The sequence below is a fragment of the Diabrotica virgifera genome, chromosome 6, assembly GCF_917563875.1.
Source record: "Diabrotica virgifera virgifera chromosome 6, PGI_DIABVI_V3a".
Taxonomy (NCBI): domain Eukaryota; kingdom Metazoa; phylum Arthropoda; class Insecta; order Coleoptera; family Chrysomelidae; genus Diabrotica; species Diabrotica virgifera.
The window spans coordinates 3590467-3611764 of NC_065448.1; the positions used below are offsets into that span (position 1 = coordinate 3590467).

A 21298-nucleotide genomic window follows, 5' to 3' on the forward strand; every position below is an offset into this window, starting at 1 on the left:
AATATCAAACTAATTTTAGAATGAACAAAAAGAATACCAAAAATTAAAATAAAAAAAATAAAGGATATGACTGTGCCAGGATTTGAACAGGGGACCTCTCGATTCCTAGGCGAATGCTCTACCGATCAGCTACCACAGCTTTTGTATTCAGTTGGTCATTTCTCGGACATAATTACAATCTCGGTGACAGATACTTTAAATGAAAATAAACATTTTCAATAATACTTATTAGGAGGAAGACAAATCCAGAGACATAAAAATTATAATAAATATATTTACTAAAAACACTAATAATATAAATATTCTTTTCACATAACTTAAAAGATGTAACGACTATTTTTTAATATCATACTTCAAAAATAAAGCAAAGAAACATACATGCAAATATCTGGATACAGTAATAAATAACAGAAAAAGCATACTAATGTGAAAATAATAAAATCATAAGTTTTTGTTATTTATTTAGATAATAATATACAGTGAGCACGTAAAGGTTGGAATAAATTCATTTTCTCAAGAACGGACGATTTTGGAAAAAAATCCCGAAACAGGTCAATTTTTATTTTTAAATTACGACTTTTTGGCATATATATCATACTAGTGACGTCACCCATCTGGGCGTGATGACGTAATCGATGATTTTTTTAAATGAGAATAGGGGTCGTCTGATAGCTCATTTGAAAGGTAATTCAATTCTTTATTCAGTAATATAAACATTAACATAATTATTTATACAGGGTGCCCAAAAAAATTTTTTTTTAATTAAATTTATTGAAACAAAAAGAAGAATGTGTGTAATTTATTTAATTCAAAATACATTTTACTGCTATCAGAAAACAGGAAAAAATGTTTATTTGGCAAATAAATATTGTTTTTTGCTTAAATTCAATATTAAAGCAGCCACCCACTAGCCTCGTGACAATTTGAACAATTAATTTAAGCGAAAAGCAATGATTATTTTGCAAATACACATTTTTTTTGTTTTCTGAGAGCAGTAAAATGTATTTTGAATTAAATAAATTACATACATTCTTCTTTTTATGCCAATAAATTGAATCCAAAACAATTTTTTTGACACCCTGTATAAATAATTATGTTAATGTTTATATTACTGAATAGAGAATTGAATTACCTTTCAAATGAGCTATCACACGAACCCTATTCTCATTTAAAAAAATCATCGATGACGTCATCACGCCCAGATGGGTGAAGTCACTAGTATAATATATATGCCAAAAAGTCGTAATTTAAAAATAAAAATTGACCTCTTTCGTGATTTTTTTCCAAAATCGTCCGTTCTCGAGAAAATGAATTTATTCCAACCTTTACGTGCTCACTGTATACTATTTTTTGACATTTTAGTTCATCGTACAAAAATTTTATTTCTCGAATTAAATGTGAGCACCTCTAGGCACAGTAACTACATTTTCTACATTATTATTTTTTCGGTTTCTGTTTCCTATTTTACTTGGTAAGTTTCACCAGCTCGAAAGATCTAGCCACTAGCTTTTCTATGCTTTGAGGGTTGTTAAAAACGTCATTTTCGATTCCTCTGATGGTAAGCATTTTCCAAATGCCTCTAAAAGCAGTGGTTCTTCTTCAACTGTATTTTGAAAGTCTTCAAGAGAGACTTTTCCGTCTTTATCTTTATCTATTTTTCTCATCACTATATCTACCAAATCCTTGACGCTCTCATCAGGATCTTCTTCTTGGGGATGTTTTATTAAACAATTTCTGTAAGAAGATTGTTAATGTTAGAATTAGTACATATGAACAAACTAGGGATTATATGTAAGGAAAAGTAGGTAACGGTAGGAATGAAGTTGCTGTTGAAAAGGAATACAGGGTGTCCCGGACTAATTTAGCCACGCTATATCTCTTAAACGAATAGAGATTTTCGAATGGGACAAAAGTGATCTATTCTACTTGTAATACACTTTAATATGGCGTAGAAAAAATCATCCCCTAAATATGCATCCCTTAGTTACAACCCCTAACTTTAATTTTTTTAATAGCACCATGTATATTTTTTATAGTTTTGGATGTCGTTTTCTATCGTCTATTCAACAGATTTATTAAAAATAAAATTCATTCATATATAATCAAGAAATCAATTTATTTTTTATTTTCGTTAATTAAGGGCCGGTTGTTCGAACGCTAATCAAAGATGATCATTATCAAATATTTAATTACTGTCACAACTGTCAATGTCAACTTTGATTGGATTGCTGAAAACATAATTATTGATGAACAATTATGAAATTAGTTAATCAATTATGTTAATTGATTAACTAATCTCATAATTTATAATCATATGCGTTTTCAGCAACCCAACCAAAGTTGACATTGACAGTTGTGACAGTAATTAAATATTTGATAGTGATCATTGTTGATTAGCGTTCGAACAACCGGCCCTTAGTGTCCCAGGCTATATTTCCTAACAAAATAGGGATTTTTAAAGGGACAAAAACTGATCTATTCCGTTTTAATATTAAACTATTTCCACTTTAATATGGCGAAGAAAAAATCATCCCCTAAATATTCATCCCTTAGTTACAGCCCCTAACTTAAATTTTTGTAATAGCACCTGTACTTTTTTTATAGTTTTGGTTGGGGTCTTCTATCGTCTATTCAACAGATTTTTTAGAAATAAAATCGGTTTGTAAGTAATCAAGAAAATATGAGTTTATTTTTTATTTTTGTCAATTATGTGTCCCAGACTAATTTTTCCAGGCTATATCTCTTAAGGTGATACAGTAGCGATCAACAGGTAGCCAAAACGCGTTCCAAGATTGCGGCTGTAATTTTGAATATTTTTTCGAGATATTTGGCACACGTATTCGTAATATAATAAAGAATGGCGGTACAGAGCCCAATTTGAAAAATATATTAATATGTGGAAATTACTCTGTAATTAAATACAATATTAAAAAACGAGCCTGTACCGCCATTAAGAAGAACAAAAAAATACACTTTCTTCAAATAAACGTTTTTGTCAGATGCCTAGATTTTGTGTAATTTTGGAACTACTAATGAAATAAAAAATTTTAGTAGTTCCAAAATGTCACAAAATCTAGGCATCGGATAAAAAAGTGTATTTTTTTGTTCTTCTTAATGGCGGTACAAGCTCGTTTTTTTAATATTGTATTTAATTACAGAGTAATTTCCACATATTAATATATTTTTCAAATTGGGCTCTGTACCGCCATTCTTTATTATATTACGAATACGTGTGCCAAATATCTCGAAAAAATATTTAAAATTACAGCCGCAATCTTGGAACCCGTTTTCGCTACCTGTTGATCGCTACTGTTTCCTCTTAAACGAATAGAGATTTTCGATCAAATTTACAGGCTTTCAGTTTCAAATTCAGATTTTCGGCAAAAACTGATCTATTACATTTTTGTAATACACCTTAATATGGCGCAGAAAAAAATCATTCCCTAAATACTCATCCCTTAGTTACAACCCCTGACTTTAAATTTTTTTAATACATTTTTTACAGATTTTATAGTTTTGGCATTTTTTATAGTGTTGGATGTGGTCTCTCGTCTGTTCAACAGATTGTTTAAAAATAAAATGGGTTTGTAAGGTATCAAGAAAATATCACGTTATTTTTTATTTTTGTTAAACTAATCAAGATAGCCTTAAAAAATAAAATAGAAAAGAAATATTATGCTTTATTGTCACTGAAAATTTTACATTATACTGCCAATAATTACATACGCATCTCTTGCATGGGGTCACATAAGTCAAAGTAACAAAAAGAAGATACAAGCGGCACACAACAACTGCCTCAGAGAAGCTGCAAACGTGCCCAGATACGTCGCCGAACGGTTCTTATTTAGAGACCTAAAACAAATAAGAGTACTGGATATTATGGAGGAAAAAGCCAGAACAAAATTTGCTGAGCTAGAAGACCACCCAAACCGGATCTTGCAAGAGATATTAAGGTATGATGTGTACCATAGATGGAAACATAGGAGACCCAAACAACAAATATTATTAAATATATAATAAAGGCTAGATAATCGTAGCTCTATCAAAAGAAGACAACTTGCTCACCTTTGGCATCTCATTATATTTATTAATGTTGATTTTTATAATTTTCAGACATCCCTCAAAAAAAAATATACAAAAAACTTCAAAACGGCTTCAGCCACTAAACAAATCAATAAAATATTAACAATAGGCGAAAGCCACAAAAAAAAAATATTAGTAACAAAACCCAAAAAAGGGCATGAGGGGCCCACATCCTCGAGCGCCGAGTCGCCGAACTGGACATAGCCCAGAGCGGGGACTCGGCGCCCGAGCAAGCAAAACAGATCGAAGATAAGTCACTAGAGATAGCGGGAATAGAGCGCCTCACGCTGGCCTGCATTGATCGGGGTAGGATTTCATATGGGAGTCCGTGTACCCAAGACTCCCATATGATAAGCACTTTGCTGATTGAGAGCCCCTATAGCGCATCAGAGTGCTATCGGGGGGTAAATGGATGGTCTGGAGCATTGAGGCGGGGTGGAGTGATTCCTGCTTACGGGAGTTAATCCTCCTCGCCTCAATGAATTGTATCACCCGAATGTCATTCTCTAGGGGTGAGCAAGTCTCTCAGGCTGGGTTAAATCACTATGCTTGCTTGCTTGCTTGAAAATTTTACAATTTAAACTACGTAGTATAATTTCTTACGTGCGTACGAAGTACACACTCTTTTTATTTAAACATTAATTTTTGTTTTTCAAAATTTGGTCTTTGTAGGAGCATACGCTATCTGCCTCATTCGAAAATCTCTATTCGTTTAAGAGATATAACCTGGAAAAATTAGTCTGAGACACATAATTGACAAAAATAAAAAATAAACTGATATTTTCTTGATTACTTCAAACCGATTTTATTTCTAAAAGATCTGTTGAATAGATGATAGAAGACTCCAACCAAAACTATAACAAAATGTACAGGGTGCTATTAAAAAAATTAAGTTAGGGGTTGTAACTAAGGAATGAATATTTAAGGGATGATTTTTTCTTCGCAATATTAAAGTGTATTACAAATGGAATAGACCAGTTTTTATAAATTAGTCTGGGACACTAATAAAAATAAAAACTAAATTGATTTCTTGATTATTTAAAAACCGATTTTATATTTAATAAACCTGTTGAATAGACTATAGACGATAGAAGACCACATCAAAAACTATAAAAAAAATCTACAGGGTGCTATTAAAAAAAATTAAAGTTAAGGGTTGTAACTAGGGTATGAATATTTAGTGGATGATTTTTTTATACGCCATATTAAAATGTATTACAAGTAGAATAGATCACTTTTTGTCCCATTTGAAAATCTCTATTCATTTAAGAGATAATATAGCGTGGCTAAATTAATCTGGGACACCCTGTATAGTATGGAAGACGAAGACCTATAGGATGAGAGACCCTTAGGTAGATAGAAACTTGCAGAGAAATATAATTAGGGAAGCTGATCCCGCATAGGGATAAAGACAAAAAATTATAATGATCCACATTTAGTTTCTACCATACAACTACATTACCTTAGTAATTGAAACATTTCATCTTTGGTAATAAAGCCATCTCCATTTAAATCATAAACTGCGAAGCAATATTTAATTTGATCTTGAATCGTTCCTCTTAAAAAGAGCGACAATCCTTTAAACCAGTTTTCTACAGTAATTAATCCACAGTTATGTTTATCCCAAACACAAAAGATTCTGTCCATTAACATATGTTCCGTCACTATGTCGAATGTGTTGTGAAGGACTTCTCTAAAGACTGTTCTGTCTATTCCCTGCAATTAAAAAATGTTTAAATATTGGGTATGAATGCTTCTGGATGACAAAGAAGAATAAAGAACAACAAAGCATGTTTCAAAAGACGACTTAATCAGGGGCGTCATTTGAAATTTTTATTGGGGGGGGGGGGCAAGCATTATATAGGGTGTCCCAAAAGTAGCGGAACGGTCGAATATTTCGCGAGCTATAAACATCGGATCGAAAAACTGAAATATACGTGTTCAATAATTTTCAAAAATCTATCCAATGACACCAAACGCCAAACCCCAATACACCCACTGGAGGTGGGGTGGGGGGTAACTTTAAAATCTCAAATGGAAACCCCCAGTTTTTCTTGCAAGTTTAAATTCGTTACGTAAAAGTAGGCAACTTTTATTCAAGACATTTTTTCGAACTGTGGATAGATGGCGCTATAATTGGGAAAAACGATTTATCCTGATACCATAGGTAAATTATAGAAACGGTCTAATATCTCACGAAATGCACTTCCAAATAAGAAACCAAAAGACAGATTTTTAATCTTTTTCGAAAACCTATCGAATAACACCAAACATGACCCTCCAACCCACCCCCTGGAGGTGGGGTGGGGGGTAACTTTAAAATATTAAATAGCAACCCCCACTTTTTATTGCAGATTCAGATTCGTTATAAAAAATTAAGCAACATTTATTCGAAACATTTTTTAAAAGTTGTGATAGATGGCGCTAATAAATCGTATTTTTCCAATTAAAGCGCCATCTATTAACAATTTTAAAAAATGTTTCGAATAAATGTTGCTTAATTTTTTATGACGGATCTAAATCTGTAATAAAAGGTGGGGTTGCTATTTAAGATTTTAAAGTTACCCCCCTCCCCACCTCCAGGGGATGGGTTGGAGGGTCATGTTTGGCGTTATTCGAAAGGTTTTCGAAAAAGATTAAAAATCTGTTTTTTAGTTTCTCATTTGGAAGTGTATTTCGTGAGATATTAGACCGTTTCTATAATTTACCTATGGTATCAGGATAAATCGTTTTTCCCAATTATAGCGCCATCTATCCACAGTTCGAAAAAATGTCTTGAATAAAAGTTGCTTACTTTTACGTAACAAATTAAAATCTGCAAGAAAAACTGGGGTTTCCATTTGAGATTTTAAAGTTACCCCCCACCCCACCTCCAGGGGGTGCAGTGGGGGTTGGTGTTTGGTGTCATTGGATAGATTTTTGAAAATGATTGAACACGTATTTGTATAATATATACAATACATTATACAGGGTGTAACAAAAATATAGGTCATAAATTTAATCACATATTCTGGGACCAAAAATAATTCGATTGAACCTAACTTACCTTAGTACAAATGTGCACATAAAAAAAGTTACAGCCCTTTTAAGTTACAAAATGAAAATCGATTTTTTCGAATGTATCGAAAACTATTCGAGATTTTTTATTGAAAATGGACATGTGGCATTCTTATGGCAGTAGCATCTTAAGAAAAAATTATAGTGAAATTTGGACACCCCATAAAAATTTTATGGAGGTTTTGTTCCTTTAAACCCCCCAAACTTTTGTGTACGTTGCAATTAAATTATTATTGTAGTACCATTAGTTAAACACAATGTTTTTAAAACTTTTTTGCCTCTTAGTACTTTTTCAAAAAGTCAGTTTTTATCGAGATATTTCGAATATTTGTCAAATCCACCACATATTTGTATGGTTAAGTACGATTATGGAGACTTGGTAATAATATTAACATTTATTTGTTATGATTTACATTTTTAGGGATATTTTGAACCATTTTAAAAAATAAGTCACATCTCGATAAAAGGTGCCTTTTCGAAAAAATACAAAGAGGCAAAAAAGTTTTAAAAACACTGTGTTTAACTAATGGTACCGTAGTAATATTTTAATTGGAACGTACACAAACATTTGGGGGGTTTAAAAGAACAAAACCCCCATAAAATTTTTATGTAAACATATTGAAAAATAAGCCTCAACTCGATAAAAACTGCGTTATCGAAAAAATACTAAGAGGCAAAAAAGGTTTAATAATATTGAATATAAAGGAAAAGATTCCTCTCATTGGCTGTATACCCTAATAAAAACTTACTAATGAAGTAAAAACCTCACATGTAGGTAGGTGGTATATAATTTAAATTATATACCACCTACCTACATGTGAGGTTTTTACTTCACAGGTAAAAACCTCACATGTAGGTAGGTGGTATATAATTTAAATTATATACCACCTACCTACATGTGAGGTTTTTACTTCATTAGTAAGTAATAATATTGAATTTAACTAATGGTACCACAATAATAATTTAATTGAGACGTACACAAAAATTTGGGGGGTTTAATTGAACAAAATCCCCATAAAATTTTTATGGGGTGCACATATTTCACTATAATTTTTCTTTAAGATTTTCCTGCCATAGGAATGCCACATGTCTATTTTCAATAAAAAATCTCTAATAGTTTTCGACATATGTATTCGAAAAATCGATATTCATTTTGTAACTTCAAAGGGCTGTAACTTTTTTTATGTGCATATTTGTACTAAGGTAAGTTAGGTTCATTCGAACTATTTTTGGTCCCAGAATATGTGATTTAATTTATGACCTGTATTTTTGTTACACCCTGTATATGATGTAATGATGAAGATTGATGTAGTTTTTGTAAATTTCAGTCATTTTCAAAGGTCATTTTGCCTCCCCCCTGACCCTAATATTTATTAGTTTTATTTAATAAGGGAGTAAAAATAACAGAATAGAAAGAGGGAAGAAATAAAATGTAAAAGCAAATACATGCAATATTTAAGTTTCAAATTAATATCATTATATTTAAGTCAATAAGTAAAAATAAAATATATAGAAAGACAGACATAAGTACGAAGAAATCTTTCTAAGAAGAAAAACGAGTTTCGGAAAATAAATTGCTAACGCATAAATACTTATCTAGGAGGAACCAGAAGCACAGAAAGCTGAAAATTGATAAAAAAAATTGAGAAATGAGAAGAATAAAGCCATAATACAGAGCATACAGCCTGCAGACTGGGACAGACCTATTTCAAAGAAATTTTAGTAAAGATAAAATAGAATTCCAAGAACATTGAAACCAAAACTAAGGTAGAATTGCAATAGCAGGCTCGACAATAAGATTAATAACAGAAGAAATTAAAAATGTATGTAAACAGTTGAAGAGGAAGAATGCATCCTTGCCAGGGGATATACCCGGAGAATTATTTAAGTACGAAACGAACAAATTATACGAAAATCTTCGGCTATTTTTCTTTTGACATATTTCAAGAAGACTTAAACACAACAGCAGTTGAAAATAGTTACATCTTCTACATGTCTTGTATCAATCATCCTATTAATGTTTAAGAAAAAATAATAACATTAAAAGAAAAATCAAAGTATATTTTGTTCTTACCTCTGATACAGTAGGTGGTTTGCCAATAACAGTAGCAGGTTTTGCATTTTGAGCAACATCACCTTGTGGAGTCGTTTTATTAAAAGTGATCAACTTCTTATAAATTCTATAAAGAGCTTCTATTTCCTTTCTAAAAGTAATCGAATACATTTTAATAAGACTACAATAAAGTTGGCAAATGTGATAACATTTGCCAAAGAGGACTGTAAACAAATTGTTTAAGCCAAGAAGAAGGTACAAATAAAACTATAGGCCGGAAGAACGGGAACATTAGCAGAAAGATACTGAGTGCAACAAAGAAAATAAACAGATCAAAGAAGACAAATAGCTAAAATACATCAAAAGGGAACTACATGGTTAGAGAAAATTTAGCAAAATATACACAAAATATACCAAAAAAATTAAATGCAAAATCATACGAAAACTACAGAAAAATTAGCCTAATTGGCCACTTACTTAAAACGTTTTTTTTTTTTTATTTACATTAACGTGCTCGGCAACTATGGCCACTCGCACGGGACGATTACAAACAAGATTACAAGAGGTATAATTAAAGAGCATTAACAAGTTATGTCATAAAAAAAATTAAAGTTTATGATACAATGATATTTTTTTAAAAAACTGAAGAACTCTGTCTAACTGGTTGGTATCACTTAGAATGTCACATATAGCTGCGGTTTGAGTTTGAGCTTACTACTGAACTGATGACATTCGGTAATAATGTTGTTCACGGTAAGTTGGCACTGACATGTTAAGTAAAACGTTTTTAAAAGTGAAAAAAACGTTTTTAAAAGTGAAAACACAGCAGAATATACGAGAGGTGAATCGAATATGAACCGTTCTTTGCTAATAACCTCTTATTAAATTATAATTACAACAATTAAACAATACTTCATTTTTCTATATACATTCCTTCCTTCTGTACACATTTTCCCCAGTGGCTAGGAAGTTTATGTACTTATCCCATTTTCATAAAAAGAATGAGGGAGGGTATCTAACCAATAGGGCTTTTCATCGATTGTAATTTGTTTCGAGCTTCTGTCATATGTTGTATAATCTGTGTATAATGTTAATATGCACGGATTATACGACATATGACAGAAGCTCGAAACAAATTACAATCGATGAAAAGCCCTATTGGTTAGATACCCCACTTGATTATCATTATCAAAACGCGCTCCGCTTAGTGCATCTTTTAATGTACAGATCATATGGTACTCACACGTGGTGAAAGATCAGGACTATATACAAGATGTTCAACGAGTGTCCAATGCATTTCCGCTATTTTTTCTTGTCAGCTGTATGCGGTTGGGCGTTGTCATGCAAGAGCAACACATCTCATATAGGATATCCTGCTCTTTTGTACCTATAGGCAGCTCGAACACGGTCCAAAAGACTACAATAATAGGCGGCATAATGGTTCGTCTCTCATGAAGAAAATCCAGCAACAAAACTCCACGATAATTCAAAAACACTGTCGCAGTAAGGTCACGGATGGCATCAATATTTTCCTGAGACGTGCTTGTTTTTGGACGACGTTGATGACTTTTGTTTTGCAAGGCATCTCGTCCTTCACGAACTTGTCTATACCAAAATTTCACTTGTGTACTGGACAGTGTTGGTTCTCCATATTATTTTTTTAATCTTCACCAAGTTTCAGCGGGACCAACATTTTCTTTTACGAGGAATTTTGAGGAACAATGAGTTGTGCAACTGAACATGGCCTTACCCCCTCGCTCATCGCAACAATAACTGACTGCACACTGCACGTCATTAGAGAACAGGCGGTAGCGCGCAGTCACACATTATATAGACTATAACCTCCCATCACAGAACTAATTTAGACCATATCGCCAGCTTATGCTAAGCCGGAACGGAAAGGTCGGTTCATATTTGATTCACCCACGTATATAAAAAAGTGAAGAACAAGTGTCATGGACACAATATTTGGATTCCTCGATGCCTTTTAGGCACCCGAGAAGCTCTATTCGCTTTACAAGTGCGCATGCACAAGTGCAGGGATGTCCACTGTGACGTACCTATATATTTGTTTTATCGACTACAAAAAGGCATTTGATAGAGTGAAACATAATAAGCTCATAACTATCTTGAAAGAAGCGGGATTAGGTGATAGAGACTTAAGAATCATATATAATTTATATTACAACCAAACTACCAATATTAAAGTGGATGGCCAGTTGACAGAGGCAATCTCCATAGATAGGGGAGTGAGACAAGGATGCATTCTGTTCCCGGTGTTACTTAACATGTATTCTGAATATATCCTAGAACAAGCACTAGGAGAACTACAGTAAGTCAACGGAATGCATCTAAACAACACATAATTTCGCGCATGTCAGATATAAGTAGAGAACATGAACTTAATCTCAATACGAAAAAACAAAGTAAGTATATGGTAATCAGTAAGCGCGAAATATTAAATATACAGCGTTTGGTTAACCAACAACCAATTGACAGCTACACATAGGTAGAACCTTGGTACTAATATAAACACCCATGGGACCAAACGAAGTCTCTTTTCAGAAGTCATGGTTTATCTCTTGGTACCAAAGTCTCTATAATTAGATGCTATGTATTTTATACGTTATTATACAGAGTAGAGGCCTGGACACTTGATGAAGCTTCTTTAAGAAAGCTAGAGGCTGTCGAGATGTGGTGTTACAGACGCATTTTAAGAAGTCCATGGGTGGAGCTTGTTACTAATGTTAAGGTCTTTCGTAGAATTTACAAGGAATGCAAGATTACCTATTAACACAATCAAAGAGCGCAAATTAGAATATATCTTGGCCATGCTATGAGAGATGAACAGAGATATAGCTTTTTGCCACTCACTCTTTAAGGGCAGGGTATTTTAAAAGACAGGACCAGGGAGAAGAAGAATATCTTGGCTTCAAAATATGAGAAAGCGGTTGAATACGTCTACAAGCTGACTATTCCGAATAGCTGCAAACAAAGTTAGAATATCCATGCTGATGGTCAACATCCGTAAGAAGAAGAAGAAAAAATCTGTAAGGGATCTACCAACAAATAGTAAATTTGAAACAATAGAGAAATAGTAGCAATATAAATTCTTCGCGTAAGAAATAGGGATAACTTATAACTTGCACATTTTTTTATTACACAATAATGTTCAGTTTTGTTTAAAAATGAGATTTCCAAAATTTCACGTTTCAAAAACTCATAATAACTTAGAAGTACAACTTTAAAGTCTTCTGTATTTTAAAATAGTTCAAACGACCCGTGACGTCACATAGTTTAACTATATGGTTCTTAGTATATAAAATAATGGTAAAATATGGTTTCGTTTATGGTTATATTTAGGTACATTCTTCTTGTTCTTCTTTGGTTTATTGGCTTTCGCCTACTTGGGTATTTGGCCAGCTCGTCGTCGCGGAATAAAGGAAAAACATTTATATTCTAATGACATTTATCGTATGTCATTGTAATAATATATACCAGTTTGCTGAGATTGGAGTTTGATATAGTTATTGAAGGAAAGGAAAGAAGGTTTACTATGGAAAATAAAACCATTTTAAAAAAATACAACTTTTTTATGAATGGTTCAAACGATCAAAAACACTTGTAACGTCACTTTAACGTTACATAACTGTATTTTTTACTGACGTTATAATGTCTAATTTAAAATTATATACAATTTTGTTTACTTTGTTAGTGTAGAATGTAAACACATAACCCGATGACGTCACGACGCGTTTTGGGCTGGCTGGTATAATTTGAATTTTTAATCGTCTTTAGGGGCCAAACGAAAGACAAACAAAACTTTTTTATCTTTGATACATGTTCTAAATGTTCTGTTGTGATTTATAACATTTTTTTTCGAATTTAAAATTTTATGTAAGTTCCCTATTACAAAATACTGGGAAAATTTTTTATTAAAAATTGAATTTTATTTGATTTTTTTTTATTCATTTACATAAAGTACCTCGACAACTATGGCCATTTTATTTTGAATTAGAAATTATGTAGAATTAGAAACAACTAGCTACGAAAACCTTATAGAGAGTGTAAAAAACAAACAAATAAAATAGCTTATCACATAGGCGTAACCAGGATGATCCTAAGGGGGGGTTACAACTACTGGAAAGGGGGGTTACAACTACTGGAAGGTCTCTGAGAGGTATGGTGTTAAGCATACTGAGCTCAAAGTCCATCCCAATGGGGGGGTTACAACCCCCAAAACCCCCCTGGTTACGGCTATGGCTTCTCAAGGAATCCAAAAAGTTTGCTTTTTGCACTTTGCACAAAAAACTGAGGTAATTTGCTAAACAGAATTTAGTCCAGGAACCAAAGCTTTTCACCTCGCAATTTTTACAGAATGGATCAATTTGCTTGAAAATTTGAGAATAAGTAGTGGATAGTCCAAGGATCAAAATCTATATGATGCCGACAGGCGCTTTTACCACGGGGGTGGTTGCCACCACATCTCGGGGGTGGAAATTTGTTATTATATTTTGACCGCAAAAGTTAATAAAAACATTCATTCTAAGCAAAAAATGTTCTATACTTATTTTGATAAAATTAATAGTTTTTGATTTATTCGCTATCGATAGTGTTAGTTTTATATCTAAAAAATCAATGTTTTTCTATCGTATAGTTACTCATTTACGATTCACTCAATTTTTGCCGTAGAACAAATTTTATTAAACCAAGTTCTTGGGAATTAAATTACCTACAATTTCATATTTAAACATTTTTTCGTATCTCTCATGCTAATCTTTCTATTCTGAAGAAAATGGCATTTTTTACCAAATTGCAAATATTCGTTATTCTTTTATTTTTTTTTATAAATAACTTTTTTATTTTTTATCTTAGAAAGTTTGGTAAAAAAGAATTTTGTAAGTTTTTACAAGGTCTATAAGCCTATTAATATTAAATCTTTTTAGAATCCCCAATCGCAAAAAGAGGTGATTTTGAAAGGGTTGGTAAAGGTGGTTCTTGCATGTCATTACAAGTTTTAATTGTCAATAGCTCACTCAATTTTTGCCGTAAAAAAATTTTTTGCAAACCAAGTTCTTGTAAATTAAATAAGCTACAATTTCATATTTAAATATTTTTTCGTATCTCTGATGCTAATCTTTCTATTCTGAAGAAAAATGAATTTTTTACCAAACTACAAAAACTCGTTATTCGCTTTTAACTCAATTTTTTTTTTAAAAAACTAATCATTCTAAGCCGATCAAACATCTAGAATCTATTAACAATACATAAATCAAGAAAACCAAATTAGGTCAATGACAAATTTTAATTAGGGTGGTGATTAGGGGGTTGTTTACGATCCCTTTTTTGTTGAAAAAAATAGGGACTGACATTATTTTCATTATAAGTCACTTAATTTTTTTAGCTAGAGATTTTTTTTTATTTCTGGAGATACATATTTTTAAATACTTTAAATTAGCTCCAACAAGTTATCCTCAAAAAAATGCATAGTTTTCCCGTCCTTTGACTTTGAAACTACAATATTTAGCATTTGACGAAGAAGAGCCAACATATAATAAAGTATAGCTCGATTACTATTGGTCTTAAAGAAAATAAAAAAAAAACAGTTTTGCTTATTTTTACAAAAGGTACATTTTTGTTAAGTAAAGTTGTTTTGATAAAACGAAAACTTTTTGAGTTATTAGTAGAAAACTGATTAAAAACATTGATTTTTTTCGATATAAAACTTTCGATAGCGAATAAATCGAAAACTATTAATTTTATCAAAAAAATGTATAGAACGTTTTTTGCTTATAATGAATGTTTTTTACCAACTTTTGCGGTCAAAATATAATAAAAATTTCCACCCCCGAGACGGGGTGGCAACCACCCCCATGGTAAAAGCGCCTTTCGTATTGATACAGATTTTGATCCTTGGACTATCCACTACTTATTCTCAAATTTTCAAGCAAATCGATCCATTCTGTAAAATTTGCGAGGTTTTGTCCTATTTTAGGCTTCATTACTTGGACTAATAATTTTGTAGGAACTTAGAAAACAATACTGTTTAGATTTTTACTATGAAAACAATGTTTCATCAATTACGCTTCACTTTAAACTCTATAAAAAATGTAACAACCTTTTCAATTTTTACATGGCAATAAAAAAAAATAAAACATCATCTTATTTGTTGTCAATTATAAAAAAACTGGAGAATATTTAAAAAGTCTCTTACTTGTGTAACAACGTGTCCTTTTTCGCCGCCTCCATAATTTTCGGCGAACATTTACAAACGTCCTTATCGCTCATCTTCTTGCGCCCTCTGCTCTTCGCACCACCGGAACTTCCACTGGGCTGATTTCCCAAAGTTTTGGGAGTTTTTGCAGCTGCTAGGAAGAGTGTAACACCCTTTATAACGAAAACTCCACCGCGCATGCTCAGTTTCTTTCCAGACGACGCCTGAGTCGCCTGAGCTTGTTTATTAGACATAGCTGAAAAATATCGGTTGTTGAAAAAAATGCTTTCACTTTTCATGGGAATCGATTTTATAGGGCCCTTTTGTAGAACGATGCACTAGGTACGGTTAAGTGATGGATAATGGATAGATTAACGAGACAGGCGAAAAGGAAAATTTGTGTGTCAAAAGATTTCGCGTTCGACTTTTCTACTTTTATAATTATATCCTTTTGTTAAGTTTCCATTTTCAATACAATATTATATAAAAATATGACGTAATATAAGGGTTGCTGTTTATGTTTTGGGGCAGAAAAGTAAACAAAAATATTTATAAACACAAATAAAAAAATGTTATTTCTTTTTTCTTCATTTTGAACGATATGACTTCCAAAGCCAGGATCTTAATATAAACGATTTTGGCGTTCTTCCCTTTCTTTTTTTAAGTACCTTGTTTTTTTTCTTTAACCTTCCGATGACCAACCTTTTTTTGTTACACGAATGACCAAAGGGGGTAAAAAATGACCCCAAGTCAAAAATGACAATTGGCCAAAAATGAAGTTGTTTTAAGAAATGTAATAATGTATTCTTAATTTTAATGTTACTATTGTATCAATAAATTATAAATAAACATTAGTAAAACATACAGGGTGAGTTTTTAGTGCGGGATCGGTCGATAACTCCATTATGGTATAAAATATCGAGAAAAGTTATTTAAAAAAAATGTAGGCAATGATATTCTCCACGCTTGGAAAATATGTCCATTTCTACAGGGTGATCAGTAACTGCGTGGTATATCAAACATATAAATTTTTAAATGGGACACCCTATATATTTTTTCATATTTATATTCCCCTCATAATTCTTGTTCATATAATATATGGTTTTGCATTACTATACAGAGTATTTAACAAGTTATGACCATTTTTATTTCGAAATCACTATGAGATTAACACCCTGTATATAAAGAAGTAATTTGTAGACAATAATTTGTTTTATGTAATAAGATAAACAATATACTGTAGTTTTTAAATTAAGTTCAATTCACATCATTGACGAATATTTGTATACAGGGTGAACTACAAAACCAAATTACGATTTTCTCTATTTTTTTAAATGGATCACCCTATATTTTATTTTTCAACATTATTGTATTTAATGTACTCTTTCATTTTTATATAGCATTCCCTATATCTAAACTGATTACTTTCCGAGATATTTTTAGTTTTCTTCAAATTTCGGGACTACGTTCAATTTTTCTAGTAGAAATAAGTTAGTATTGAGTGATAATTAAACAAAATTATTTTTATTAGATAAATAACTAACACAAAATATAAACCATAGCAATATGCAGTGAATATACCAATAAATGTGATATTAAGAAATTATCATATTTCCCTAATAGACAAGAATCGTAAAATTCCTACAAAAAAAACTTTGTATTGTATATAATAATATAACAAGATTATTTTTATTCAATAAATAACTTACATGAAACATAAATCAAAACAATATACAACTGATGTAACAGTTTTTAGATTAGTATATCAACAGCATTCTAAGCCAAGAATTTTTTAGTAGAACATTCATTTTTATGAGCACTTTTAAACTACAAAACAAAATTACGATTTTCTCAATTTTTTTTAAATAGATCACCCTATATTTTATTTTTTTTTAAATATTGTATTTACGATACTCTTTCATTTTTATATAGCATCTCCTATACCTAAACTTATTAGTTTCTGAGATATTTTTAGTTTTCTTCATTTGCCGGGGATACATTCAAATCTTATAAATATAAATAACTTACATAACAAATAAGTATTACGTAATAATATAACAAATATTTTCATTCAATAAATAACTAACAAAAAAATAATAAACCATAACAAAATTTAATGAATGTACCAATTAATGTGATGTTAAGGATACAAGTCTAAAATAAATGTTGAAAATGACCACTTTCAACGACTATGCAATTTTGTAACCGATATTCAAATGACCGAGCCACATTTCTAACATTTTTGTAAGTCAATATTATTAAAAGCTTCTTTTATTCTATTTTTCATATCATCAAGCGTTGTTGGATGCTTCTGGTATACAAGGTTTTTTATATAGCCCCACTTGAAAAAAATCAATTTTGGAAGAACTGGAGCACCGTCGTATAAAAACCTCAACCGTCAAAAAATGTGGACCAATCATATAATATGTAACAATATCACCTTAAACATTTATAGATCACCTAGTTTGAGTGTTAACAAAGTAGGGATTTCTTGATGCATACTAATGAAATTTAATATGAAAATTATATTATTAATAACTGCGGGTCACAATCTGCAATTAGGAATGTGTTACTAAAAACTTCTTGGCTTAAAATGCTGTTGATATAATAATCTAAAAACTATTAAATTAGTTGTATATTGTTTTGATTTATGTTTTGTGTGAGTTGTTTATTAAATAAAAATAATCTTGTAATTTTATTATACACAAGATACCTACCTATATTTTTTTTGTAGGAATTGTATGATTCTTGTATATTATGGAAATATGATAATTCCTTAATATCACATTTATTGATACATTCATTGCATATTGCTATGGTTTATATTTTGTGTTAGTTATTTATTGAATAAAAATAATTTTGTTTAATTATCATTCAATACCAACTTATTTCTACTAGAAAAATTGAATGTATTCCCGAAAGTTGAAGAAAACTAAAAATATCTCCGAAAGTAATAAGTTTAGATATAGGGAATGCTATGTAAAAATGAAAGAGTATAATAAATACAATATTTTTGAAAAATAAAATATAGGGTGATCCATTTAAAAAAATAGAGAAAATCGTAATTTGGTTTTGTAGTTCACCCTGTATACAAACATTCGTCAATGATTTCAATTGGACTTAATTTAAAAACTACAGTATATTACTTATCTTACTACATAAAACAAATTATTGTCTATGAATTACTTCTTTATATACAGGGTGTTAATCTCATAGGGATTTCGAAATAAAAATGGTCATAACTTGTTAAATACTCTGTATAGTAATGCAAAACCCTATATTATATGAACAAGAATTATGAGGGGAATATAAATATGAAAAAATATATAGGGTGTCCCATTTAAAAAATTATATGTTTGATATACCACGCTGTTATTGATCACCCTGTAGAAATGGACATATTTTCCAAGCGTGGAGAATATCATTGCCTACATTTTTTCTAAATAACTTTTTTCGATATTCTACACCGTAATGGAATTATCGACCGATCCCGCACTAAAAACTCACCCTGTATATTTAATTACAACTGAACAAAAACAGGAATCATCATTCTGAACTTAGAACTAAAGATATTTTCAAATATACACTAATTACGTCGCTACAGGTTTAGCAAACAATTTTTTTTTCAATATTGAAATGTTCCTTACATACAATTCCAGATAATAGACGGTATTTGCTTAATATAAAATTGGAATATGGAGGGCCAAGGGAGTTCGTCTTTGACCCCAAATTCAGAAAATAATTTTTTTTTCGTAAAATATAGGGAATTTTTTTTATTAAACGCTTTTCTTTACTTCAATAGTTTACATCAAATCTTTAGACGTTAATTTGACTGCCTTTTCTTCAATGCAAATGAATGAAAATTTGCAGACATATGCATTCGCGGAAACAATACACGAATAGTCAATATTTTTTTTATGTTTATTAATTGTTTAAATAGAAAAAACGATTTTAATGGAAAATGCTTTTTTTTTGAGTGAATTTGATGGCCTTGGCCGAGCCAATTAGTCAGACATTTTGTTATTTTAAAAACAAACAAATTTGATTTTTCAATCACAGGAATTTTTTCTGTATTTCTAACTCTAAATACATAACAAACTAACATTATTATCTACAATTATTATCTAAATAATACTCTGTTTTGGTTGTTCATTTTTTTTTGTAAATTTTTATTTTTTTTTGTATTTTTTTTGCACCTTGTTTTTATTTTGTTAATTTGTTTTTTAATTTTTTTATTGTTATTTTTTATAAATTGTTTTTTTTTACTACGCTAAGACGTAAACCCGATTCATCCTCGCGGAGGTTTACATCTTCTTAGTTTTTTTTTGCATTTTTGCAAAAAAAAAATAAAAAATGGAAAATGCTTAAATTTTCTTATTTTTTACAATGTAGGAACTTGAAACTTTTACGGATTGTAGCTAATGATATGAACTATACATAATTTCACTTTTTACGTTAATTGTTTACGTTATGCTTCATAAATAAACAATAAAGTTTCAAATTTTGAATGCTCATTTGTTTATATATAAATCGGCCTTTATTCGTGTTAAATTTCAATACGATACGAAACAAAACTTCAACCAAAACTCGAATTCAAAAAATTTGTGTTTTTATCGTAGTCTTAGAAAAACCACCGGTAGAGACGTTTTGTGCTACAATTATCATTAGGATTCGTTTTGTCGTATTAATTAAATAAACGCTTTTCGTTAGTATAATCGTTTGGGTCAAATCTTTGGACGTTAGTTTGACCGCCTTTTCTTCAATGCAAATGACTAAAAATTTGCAGACATATGCATTCGCAGGACAATACACGAATAGCCAATAAATTTTTTTTGTTTATTAATTGTTTAAATAAAAAACGATTTTAACGGAAAATGCTTAAATTCTCTTGTTTTTTACAATGAAGAAACTTGAAACTTTTGCAGATTGTAGCTAATTATATGAACTATACATAATTTCACTTTTTACATTAATTGTTAACATTATTATGCTTCATGAATAAACAATAAAGTTTCAAATTGTTTGCCGATTCCGACTACTTTTCATGTATGTACATCATATGTTTTATACATATTTTAATAAATATGACGATATATTTTAATGTTTGAAAAGTGTAAGACTAAAAAGTAAAAAAATAAAAAAAATATGAGTAAAAAAATTTTAAGAAACGCTTTTCTTTAGTTACGAGTGACTAAAATTAAACATAAAAAAATCAACTAAAAAGCAAAAAATAAAAAAAATTGAAAAAATTTAACACATTCGTTAAAGAAAAGCATGGTGCGAAAACCGTTTATTCGATGAAGACGCACCACGCTTTTCTTTGACAAATGTGTTAGATTTTTCATTTTTTTTTATTTTTTGCTTTTTAGCGAATTTTTTTTGAAGTTATACTTCTTTACCGGCGATAGAGGGTGATTTTTTTATATGTTAAAACCTATCAGCCCGGCGCATGCGCATTATAACTTTGTTCTGATTGGATGTTCAAATGACATGTCAAAAATTATCCGATATGGCAGCTGTAGGACAGCTGTGGTTTGGAGGTAAAGGTAAACAAATGTATAATATATTAGTTTTATTGTTGTGAGGACAGAAACAAAAAAGTTTATAATATTGTAGTGACTTTTAAATAGTTTTTAAAAGCAACAGGTACGTAATAATTGTTAATGTATCATGAGTATAAACCTACCTATTTGATCTGCCAAAATACATAGTATGTAATACTTTTATTTATATAATTTGATTACCATCAAAATTTCTATCAATATTCACCTAATATATTGTTTTTTTACTCTGTTTTGTTGTATTTTTTCAATTCTAAATCATTTCAATTCAAAATTAAAATAATTTGATCAATTTTCAAAATATCAAAATATCACAAGTTTAATCCGTTT

The 21298-nt window shown here is 30.6% G+C and overlaps 1 protein-coding gene across 1 annotated transcript in view; it reads right to left on the reverse strand.

Annotated features, from left to right (window-relative positions):
* Positions 1–315: 315 nt before the first annotated feature.
* LOC114326316 (calaxin-like) overlaps positions 316–21298 on the reverse strand; it is a 42462-nt gene continuing 21479 nt past the window's right edge. The window contains exons 2-5 of the mRNA XM_050654223.1: positions 15408–15663; positions 9215–9344; positions 5546–5799; positions 316–1734 (exon numbers count right to left, since the gene is read on the reverse strand). Of these exons, the coding sequence (XP_050510180.1) occupies positions 1512–1734; positions 5546–5799; positions 9215–9344; positions 15408–15661 (861 nt within the window). The 5' untranslated portion in view covers positions 15662–15663 and the 3' untranslated portion in view covers positions 316–1511. The remainder of the gene's footprint in view (positions 1735–5545; positions 5800–9214; positions 9345–15407; positions 15664–21298) is intronic.